Here is a 10,264-nt window from a genome sequence, read left to right as displayed (position 1 = left end):
ACGCGCCAGGAGGGGGCTGTCTGAACGCGTGCACGCGGAGGGGGCAGCCCGGGCTCAGCGCCGGGGGCACGTTCGCTTTAGAAGCGCTGACGCCGGCCACGCGCCGTAAAAACAAAGCTAAAAAATAACGAGCTCAGAAAGCTCCCGTTTGGCGCAGCGGCGGCGGTGCCCCAGCCGGACCCGAGCTGCGCGGCCGCACGGAGGGTGCAGGGGCTGTTCCCAGCGCCTGGACCAGGGAGAAAATCACGTAGGGTCGGTGTCCCAGCACCCCAAGACAGCCCGCGCCGGGGCTGCAGAAACCAGGGCATCTCAGCAGCCGCTATTTAGGTCACCGGTGTCCCCGCAGCCTCCCGCCTCGGCCGCGGGCAGAGCGTGGGCGCTGCTCTGCCGGCACCTGCGGCAGCGGCACCGCCGTCAGCTGTCCGGCTCCTCTGGGGCCAGGAGCAGGGATTTGTGCCCTGCGGAGCTCGGCTTTGTGTGGCGTGCGACAACAAGAATGAAAGCAGCTGCTGGCGGGGGCCCTGCGTGCCTCCTGCCCTCCCCGCCCGGCTCTGGCGAGGCGCGGGGAACGAAGCCAGCAGGGAAGAAAGGGGCTCGCAGCTGGCGGGGCGTGCTGCGCCGCGCAGGCGCTGGGGCTGACGGCAGCAGCGCCGGGAGCACAGCGGGCGAAGGGTTCCTGCAAAAAGAAGCCGCCTTTCCCCCATTTTCGAGAAGACTCAACCCCCGCAGGGCTTTCAGAGCGTCCCAAACGCTTCCTGGCGTTCAAACTATGCTTTTAAGTGGCGGCCTTGAAGAAAAAATACCCAACATTTCCTGCAGCACGCCGGCTGCTTTTGCGTTTGCTGGTTTTGGGAGGGGCGAGGCAGGAGCCCAGGTGCCATTCCAGGACCAGTGCAACAGGACCGCGGCCGCCCGCCGAGCCCCGGGGACGGGGCGCTGCCGAGCGAGCGAAGGCCACGAAACAGCGCAGAGGATCCGAGAGTCAACTTTATTTCAAAAACAGCAACAACAAAAAAAAAAGAAAAACACCCCCAAAACAAAGCATTATCCACTTCCAGACAATGACAGTAGGGCAGCTGCTCTCACCAGCCGCCTGTTACAAGGTGGGGTTGGCCAGGACCAACCGCTCCAGGGGTGTCTGCTTAGGAGACCGCGGAGTATAAATAACTTTTTTTCTTTTAAATCAATATCATAAAATAACTTACTATATATCTTAGCATTAAAAACTCGAGACTCAACAGCCCAAAATACGCTAAAAAGTCGGCTGTAAAGCGTGTCGATTAACCTTTGAGCTCTTCGGAGAGTTGAACCAGAACCGGCAAGTCGCGCTTTAAGAAACCTCGGGGGGCGTTCGGCGGCGTCCTCGCTCCTGGGGCAGGCTCCGGCTCCTCCCGCGCCGCTCCCAGGCTCCTTCCCTTCGCTTCCCGGCCGCGTCGCTCGGCCTCCGTCCCACGCAAGGCGAGTCCACCCCCTCTTTTTTTTTTTTTTTTTGGATTTTTTTTTTTTTTTTTTGCCCTTTTTCCCCCCCCCCTCCTCCCCTTCCCCGGCATCCTCGCGCGAGGGCAGGGGGAGTTTCCTTCCTGAGCTAAGTGCGAAAGCACGGAAAGCGTCCCACCGAGCCCGGCGCGGCGCCGTCACCGCTCGGGGAGGTTGATGACCGGCACCCACTGGTCGGCGTAGCGCCGCTCCCGGCAGAAGCACATGAGCTGACTCAGCGCCGGGTCCTTCCACTGGGACGCGTGGGGGTTCTGGAAAAGAGAAGAAGGGGAAGAGGGACGGGTCAGCGCGGGGAATGCAACCCGAAATCCAGGCGATAGCACCACCAAGGTCCTGGGAAGGTCCCGGGGAGGCTCCCGAGGCCGAGCCGTCGGCGTACGCCGACGGCTCGGCCTCGGGAGCCTCCCCGGGACCCAGGCTTCATCTCACCGTGACCAGGACGCAGTGGAGGTCGGTGGGGGGCTCGGTGCCGGTGTGGGGCAGCAGGAGCTGCGCCAGGCGGGCCGGGTTGCTGACCCGCAGGATGTTGATGTCGTTCTCGCAGCAGAAAGCCTGGATCAGGGTGAAGTGGATCTGCAGCGCCGCGTCGCCGGCTTCTTCCTCGTCCGCCGCCAGCAGGCACAGCACCACGTTGTCCGGGTCCCTGCGGGGGACACCGCGGTCAGCGGCACCGGGGGGGGGGGGGGAGCACCGGGAGCACCGGGGGGGGGGAGCACCGGGGGGGGGTCACCGGGGGGTTACTGGGAGCACCGGGGGGGTTACTGGCGTCACCGGGGGGGTCACCAGGAGCACGGGGGGGGGGTCACCAGGAATGTTACCGGGAAAACCGGTGTGGGGGGGGGGTCACCGGGAGCACCGGGGGGGGGGAGGGGGGGGGGAAGCACTCACACGTTGAGCAGCTTAGCCGCCTCGTAGACGCCCAGGGTGAGGCTCCGCTGGCTCAGCGCCTTGCTCAGCACCTCCTCCAGCGCGTCCCCCGCCTGCTCCATCCTGCGGGCGGGCACACGCCGTTAGCACCGGGAAGGGGCACCGCCAGCACCGGGGGGACACACACGCCCACACACCCCCTTGCACCCCCCCCGGTCCCTACCTGCCGGCCGCGCGGTGCTCGCCAGGCAGCTCCTCCAGAGTCATAGTGCGGCCAGGGCAGCAGGGCACGGGAGCTGCTGCTGCTGCTCCGCCACCGCCGCCAGCCCCGGGGCCGCTCCCGGCCGCCCCCGCCCCGCCCCGCCCGTCCCCGGCCCCGCTCCCGGTCCCCGCTCGCCGCGCGCCGCCGCCGCCTCTGCGGACAAAGGCGCCCCGCGGGCGTTGTCCTGCCCGCGCCCCGCCAACCCGCGCCGCCCTCATTTGCATGCGCGCGCGCCATTGGTTCATGCAAATGAGGCCACGCCCCCAGCACCACCACCGCCGCCACCACCCGCCCCGACCGCCTCTCGCCTTTCCCCCCCAAAGCGAACCCCGCGCTGCCGCCCGGCTGCCACGGGAACCGGAGGGGCCGCCGCCGCTGATTGGGTGAGGGGGGAGGGGGGGCGTGGTCTGCGGGGAGGGGGCGGGGTTTGGCGAGAGGGGCGTGGTTTGCGGGAAAGGGGGCGGGGCCTCCGGCGCGCCATCACGGGGCAGCGCGCCACGGGCTCCCCACTGCTGCCCGGTGCCACCGGGTCCTGCACCCGGGAGCCTTCCTCCTCCTCCTCCTCCTCCTCCTCCTCCTCCTCCCGGCCTGCGCTCCCCGCAGCTGCCCAGAGCTTGCCCCTTGCGGCTCAGCCCCGCAGAGCCCTCACCAGGTTTTTGGCAGTGGGTGCTGCGGGGGCAGCTCGCAGCCCTGCTCCGCGGCTGCTGCTGGGCGCCCGTTTCCCAGAGGGGTGCCTGGGCAAGGCTGAGGAGCTGGGCTCGTGACCCCGGCACCCGGCTGGGGGATGCTCAGCTCTGGGCAATGCTCAGGGGCTGGGATATGCTCAGCACCAGGTGATGCTCAGCTCTGGGGGATGCTCAGCGCTGGGGGATGCTCAGCACCAGGTGATGCTCAGCTCTGGGCAATGCTCAGCTCAGCACCGGGTGATGCTCAGCGCTGGGTGATGCTCAGCTCTGGGTTATGCTCAGCACTGGGGGATGCTCAGCACCGGGTGATGCTGAGCACTGGGCACGCTGCCTGCCATCACTTCACCAACCTTTCAGGGCATAAAGCCCGGCTCTGAAAGGGCTCTGCACGGCCAAACGCAGAGCCCTGGGGGCAGACGCTGCCAAATCCCTTTGGGGATTGCCAGGAGGGTGCCCGAAGGTCAGCCCTGGGTGGCTCCCGGTGCCCCACATCCCGCGGTGCTGCCCGACCCCTGGGGCGTGCGGGAGAAGCGCTCAGGTGGGGGCGGCAGATGGCAAGGCCCCGGCGCAACAGGTGGGAGCTTTGTTTGGTGGCCTCCGAATTAAGTCCGCTTCATTTGCCCTATCTCTAATAGCAACCAGAGCCCCAGAGCTCGCCGCAGATCAGATTATACCCGCAGACGGGCTGTCGGTGCGGCTCCGGCGCAGCTCAATCTGTCTGGGAGGGAACCGAAAAGCAGCTGGGGCCGGTTGGATCTCTCGCCGGGTATCAGCAGCTCCCTGACCGCCGGCAGTGCCCGGGGACTGTTTCCTTTTCCAGTTCTCCCGGCTGGAGGCAGGCAGGTCCCTGCCTCGCCCCTGCTGGGGCAGGTGCTGGGCTGTGCAGCGCCGGGGCCGTGCAGCGCTGGTCCGCGGGCGGCTCCCCGGCAGCAGGAGAGGCCCCAGCCCCGTGCCCCTGGGCCGTGTTTCCCCGGCCCTGGGTAGCTCTGGCGGTGCGGGGCGGTCGGCAAGAGGCCTGCTCGGGGTCCTGTGCCCGCGCCTGTCGGGTGCTGCACGCACGGTGCTGCAGGAGGAGGTGCTGTACCAGCACGGGACAGGTGCCCCGCACGTCAAAGCCTCGAGTTGTTTAAGTTTTTGGGAACGAGACCAAAGATCAAACAGCGTCGGTGAGATGCCACCCGTGGCCCGGCCTCGCCAAACGAACGGGAGCGGTGGGAGCAGCGCCAGCGGCTGGCACCCCGAGCTGCTCTGCACCGTCCCCGAGCTGCTCCGGCTGGAAGCGAGCTGCGCAAAAGGCAGGGAGAGGGGCTCACGGGTTGACCCTGCTCCCGCTGTGTCCTGGCTGGCACGGCACAGCCCGAGACCGCGGCTCTGCTGGGGAAGGGCGGCCGTGGTGGGATGCGCACCCGCACGCAGCCGCTCGGCGCCAGGCCTGCAGGGAAGGACGAGGCTGGCAGGTAAATAATCCTGAATGCCGGGCAAGGACAAGAAAATCAGGCTAGTTTGCTCACAGCAAGGGAAGTGATTCCTCATTACTCACCCACATCTGCAAAATATCCACAGAAGCATCCCTCTGCCCGGCCTGCCCTCTGCCCCAGCCCCAGGCTGGGATGCCACCCGACGGGTTTGCGTTGGCCCCGAGCTGACCACGTCCGCACCGAACATCCCCTGCCCCGGGCTGCCCCCTGCCCCTGCAGCTCCCTCTCCACCCGGCTCCTTGCTGGCCCCTGCGCTCTCCTGGCCCCGTTTTGCAGCAATGTCCCCATCCGCCCCCCGGTCCCTGCCTCGCTGCCGTCCTGCGTGGGGCCGCGTCCCCCAGCACCTCTCACCCGCCCCGCTGAGCTCCCGTTTCCCCCAGCCCCGGCTCCGTGAGGGCCCTGGGCTTGGGGTTTTGGCCACCGTCACGGAACCGTGCTGCCCACACGCTGAGCACCAAAAAGCCCCAGCGGCGCTCGCTCCGCGGGGCCGCGCGCCCTGCCTTAGCGCTGCAAAGCTCCTGCAAAGCAAACACCAGCTCGCACGTTCCCCGGCTGCCCCCCCGGCCCCGCGCCGCTTTGTTAGCCCTGCAGCACCGCTCCCAGCGCCGCGGCCCCCGAGCGGAGCCGGGCAGGGCCGGGGGGCGCGGGACGGGGCACGGGACGGGTCCTGCCCCGCAGGGTCAGCAGCTCCTGGCCCCGCTGGCAGCAGGCCGGGGAGGCGATGAAACGGCTGATGCGGCAAACCCAGCAACCAGAGTGTGCTGCGTGGGTGCTGGGCGGATTGTGGGGTGCTGGGAGGGCTTTGCCGGGTCCCCTCCGCACGGGACGCTCGGCTCTGTCCCGACCCGCGGCACCGGCACTTGTCCAGGGGGGTGGGCGCAGGGATTTGGGGAGCTCGTCCCGGCAAGCCGAGGCACAACGAAGCTGTGCTTCTGAGCAGCACTGGTGTGCTGGGGGCCAGGGAGCGTGCGCTGGGGGGGACAAAGTCCTGAGCGTGGAGAAGGCAAAGTCCTGGGTATGGAGGGGGCAAAGTCCTGAGCATGGAGAGGGCGAAGTGCCGGGTATGGAGGGGGCAAAGTCCCGAGCGAGGAGGGGGCTTCGCCCCCGGGCTGTGTTTGAGGGCCTGGTTCCTCACCGGCAGCCCCGGGGCTGGTGACGGCTGTGCCGGGCCCTGCACCTGCAGAGCAAATCCCCAGGGAATGGGGAGCGCAGGGGGGCCCCCGGGGGTGCCTCACACCCGGCTCCTGCTGAATTCCCGATTTACCCCCGGCAGGCGGGAGGCCCTTGGCATCCCTCCCCCCGCAGCATCCCTCCAGGCAGGGGCTCAGCACCCCGCAGCACAGCAGGATGCTCTGCGCAGGGAGCACCTCGGGGTCCCTCCGGCCCCCCCCCGGCCCAGCAGGACCCCCCCGGGCGGCTCCGGACCCCCCCCCCCCCCCCAGGCCCCCCATCCCCTGCCGGTCCCCGGGGACCTCCCGGCTCCCCCCAGCGCCGCCCGGCCCCGGGCCCCCGCCGCCCGTGGGCCCCCCCTGGCGGCCGGACGCTGCCCCTGGGCCGGGGGGGGGGGCCGGGAGCAGGGCTTGGGGTCAGCCCCTGGCCCCCTTCCCCCTGCCTTTCTCAGCAGCATCAAGGCTGCCGGGGTCTGAACCCCGCTCAGTGCGCACAACGTCCTAACGAGCGCCGTAAGATGGTTGTTATACCATTATTATTATTATTATTATTATTATTATTATTATTATTATTATTATTTATTTTTTGTAGAATATGCTTGTACGAAGAAAGGCAGCGCCGCCGCTCCGGGTGCGGGGTGCTGGAGGCTCCCCCCCTTTCCCCGAGCAGCCTCCCCAACCCGATCCCTCGCCGGCCGTCGCGCTCAGGGCTGCTCGCACGTGGAGCCCGCGGCAGGCGGCCCCGCTGGTTTTTATTGTCCCGTCCCGTGGGAGCTGCCGGCACCTTCCAGCAGCCCATTCACCGGCGGATTTTTGCCCCTTTCTTCCGCTCACCAGCAGGCTCCGGGCGGCAGAGATGCCCTGCCTGCTCCTGCCGCCGGCACCGCTCGGGCCGCGCGGCTCTGCCCGCCCTCGCGGCGGGGCGGACGGGCGCTTCGAACAATTCCTCGCTCCTTTTGGGCCCTTTCTGGGGGCTGCCGCACACCGCCCAGGCAGCGGGGCCGGGCACGGGGAAGAGCGGCTGCGACAGGCCCCCCGCGTGGCCCGGCAGTGCTGGCACCGCAGAGCCGGGCCGTGGGCTCCTCTTTTCCATGGGAATCCCATTTTGGGGTCCGGCCTTTCCCATCTGCCAGCTGGGCGCAGGGTGCTGGTCCGCCTGGGGAGCTGTTATTGAACTGTATGTGTTTATACAGATGTATTCGATATATTTATAGCTATGTATAAATGATATACACGCATAGCATACTTATATTGTATAATATAGTAATAATTATATATGATATGCACAACAAGACGCTGTGAAGAACATGGGTATGAAACAATACCCCCGAATATACGACACCTGACCCAGCACACCACGCACGTGTTGGTTTCGCACCTGCACGGGAGCAGCGGCAGGAAGGCAGGCCGGCGATGGGGGGATGCTCTGCAGGGCTGCTCGGGAGCCGGGGATGGTGCTGGCACCGAACGGCCCTGGGTTTAAGCGCTGCACGAGGGCCGGCTGTGAGCTGATCGTCCCCTCTGAGGCCCGGTAAGAGGAGATCCCTTTAGGAAAGGTGCCGCGGGGCTGGAGGAGCCGGGCAGGGTGGGTGCCGAGGGGTGGGCAGGATGCGGCCGTTCCCCGCGGCACGGCGGCTGGCCCGGCGCGGGTGCCGCTCCCCACGTAGCCGCCTGCCGCAGCCAAGCTGCTAATAGCACTTTGTTCTGCGCCTCTTTCATCAGCGGCACTCGAAGCGATTCACAGGCGGGGATTTGGGTGTGCAGCACGCCCACGGTGAATGCAAATGCTTTTTTTTTTTTTTCTTTTTCCCTCTCCGTTTTCACACGCGTGCGGGCCGGCAGAGAGGTGCCCGGGTTGCCGAGCGGGCGCGGCGCTGGGCACGCCGGTGTCCCAGCCGTGCATCGGGGACGGGGACGCGCCCAACCCCATCCGTCTGAATCCTCCCGTCTTTCTTCCGGGCCTCGAAATCTGTCTCTGGAGACGTTTGTGGTCAGGCTGCGCCGAGGCGTGTTCCCCCCCCCGCACCCCCTGCAGCCACGGGGGCTGGCCGGGACACGTGCCCCGTTATCGCAGCGCGACGCCCCGCGCCGTGAACCGGGACCTCGGCCTCCGGCACCGCGCTTATCGCAGCCGGCAGCCCCTGTGCCGCTTTATCCGTCCCAGCAGCGCTGCCCCCACGGGACGCGGGCGCTGGGGCAGGGCAAAGAAGGGCAGCAAGCACGGCGGGTGGAAGCCACGGCGCGGGGAGGTGTCGGAGGTCTCGCTGCAGGGCCTGGGCTGGGCAGAGCGTCTCTCTCTCACTCATCTCGTGTGCACGCAGGGTCTGGCGGTGAGCAGGAGGGTGGCGGGGTGCCAGCCAAAGGCTGCACCACTCGGGCAGGAGCTGAGGATGCTCAGGATTTCTCCGCAGCATGCCTGAGCCCAGGCCGGGCGGTGCCGCCGGCGCGTGCCCCCGGGCAGCGCGTCCCAAAGCGGGCAGTGACCGACCCCCCGGGACACCTCCCGCATGCTTCAGCCCCCCGTGAGCTCCCTGCCCGTGGGACGGGGCCCTCTGCCCAGCCGCTGCGGCCAGGGGAGCCGGGCCCGTGGTGCAGGGCAGGGGATGGGGACAGGGAGGAGCAGGAGCAGGGAGGAAGCCCTGGGAGCTGCCACCGGAGCTGAACATGCGACAACAGCCCCGGGCTTTGTTTGGGCTGCACCGGTCAGGCAGCCCATGCTGCTCATTAGCAGAGAGCCGGGGTAGTTCCCTCGCCTGTAATCACCCTAATGAGTAGTTGTCTTGCCCGTCTGCAGCAGAGGCAATGCCGTGACCTGTTTTCAGGCTGTTTGATCTTGTTCTCCCCGAATTTCCCCGCCGGGGCGAGCCTGCTGCCGCAGCATGCGTGCTGGAGCACGTGCGGGCCGAGCGCGCCCAGCAGCGGCACGTTCGCCGGGGCCGGTGTCCCGGCTGCAGCTCGCTGGCATCGCCCTGAAACGCGCTGCGCGCGCCCTGCTCGCCTCCTGGGAGCGCGAGCCCTAATTAGCGCGTGACAGCATCAGCATTAATGGCTCAGGCTAATCGCCCCAGCCTGACGTGGGGCTGGAGGAGGAGGTAATGCCTCCTGAGCCGGGACGCTCCTGGGCACCCCTGCCTGCCCAGCGCGTGCTGCGGCCGGGAAAACCCGCACCACGTTTAGAAGCTCCCCTCCTCGCTTTTCGGTGCCTTCACGCACGGACCGTGGGCGCCTCCGAAGCACCGCAGCCATCGAGGGCTCAGGCTGTTCCCCGTTCGGGCTGCACATCCTCCCCTTGCTCCTCCTCCGGCTGGGAAGGCGGCCTCGAAACTCGGGTCTGCCGGTGGCAAAATTTGGGAAAACGCCCAGAAACGCGCAAAGAGCAACGCCTTCCTCCCAGGAGCGCTGCTGCGCGGGGTGGCAGAGGGTTTCCCTTGGCCTCCCGATGCCGTGTGCGGTGTTTGGTTTAATCAAAGAGAGCAGAGCAAATAAGGGCCCGGGGGTGGCACGGGGGGGGGACACGGGGGGCTGCGGGTCGTGCCCGTGCACCATCCTCATCCCCGCAGGGAGCAGCGCGTGCAGGCAGTGCCGGGGGCCGCTCCGGAGGGTGTTTGGGCTGGGACAAAGGCCCTGCGGTCATCCTGCGCTGCTTTTTAGGAGGAATCCCAGCGGTGGGAGGGCGAGCTCCGGGGCTGGGCTGACAGCACTTTCTCTATCACGTTAAGGAGGCGATTTCTCGGGGGCCGGGGTGTGCCGCGCTCCCAAGCGTAACCAGGAGTGAGCCGGGTGAGATGTTGGCACGGCGAAACCGCCAGGCCCTTTCTCTTTGCGCCACGGAGAGGGCTCCACGGAGAGGCGGCGAGGCCGGAGCCCAGCGGCTGCGAGGCTCAGTGGCCGCAGGCAGGACGGGGACGGGGAAGGGGGACGCCGCATGAAGCCGCGGGCTGCAGGGCCAGCAGGCAGAGAGGACGGGCTGGTTTGTGGCGCGGGGACGGGCTGGGCAGCTGGTGGGGCTGTAAGCGGTGCTGCTCAACACGGCCCGGCAGGCGCTGGGGGCCGTGCCGATGGCTTTCCCCAAAAGCGCGTGGGCTGCAGGCTGCTCTGGTTCGTGCTCCAGGGGAAGGCCACCAGCACGGCGCAGCAGCAGAGCACCGAGCACGTGCTGCAGGGAAGCAGCGGCCAGCCCTGCCCCCAAACCCGGGCAGCACCGTTCCCTTTTCCCCCCCGTGTATTTGGGCTGCTGCCTGCACGCAGCCAGAGAGCTGATCCAGCTTAAAAATAATAACGCGGACCAAAAGAAAAAAAAAAAAA

The 10,264-nt window shown here is 67.6% G+C and overlaps 1 protein-coding gene and 1 long non-coding RNA gene across 2 annotated transcripts; one reads left to right on the top strand and one right to left on the bottom strand.

Annotated features, from left to right (window-relative positions):
• Positions 1-969: 969 nt before the first annotated feature.
• GADD45A (growth arrest and DNA damage inducible alpha) lies at positions 970-2,771 on the bottom strand. The gene is made up of 4 exons (XM_048062204.2): positions 2,588-2,771; positions 2,386-2,487; positions 1,927-2,140; positions 970-1,748 (listed from the first exon to the last, which is right to left on the bottom strand). The coding sequence occupies exons 1-4, from the start codon at positions 2,629-2,631 to the stop codon at positions 1,635-1,637; spliced, it is 474 nt and encodes a 157-aa protein (XP_047918161.1). The 5' UTR covers positions 2,632-2,771; the 3' UTR covers positions 970-1,634.
• Positions 2,772-3,020: 249 nt separating this feature from the next.
• On the top strand, positions 3,021-7,204 carry LOC136791407 (uncharacterized). The gene is made up of 2 exons (XR_010833379.1): positions 3,021-4,769; positions 6,552-7,204. It is a non-coding gene; the product is annotated as an uncharacterized lncRNA (long non-coding RNA).
• The last annotated feature ends 3,060 nt before the right edge of the window (positions 7,205-10,264 follow it).

The sequence above is a fragment of the Anser cygnoides genome, chromosome 8 (assembly GCF_040182565.1).
Source record: "Anser cygnoides isolate HZ-2024a breed goose chromosome 8, Taihu_goose_T2T_genome, whole genome shotgun sequence".
Taxonomy (NCBI): Eukaryota; Metazoa; Chordata; class Aves; order Anseriformes; family Anatidae; genus Anser; species Anser cygnoides.
This window is presented reverse-complemented; position numbering and strand designations above follow the sequence as displayed.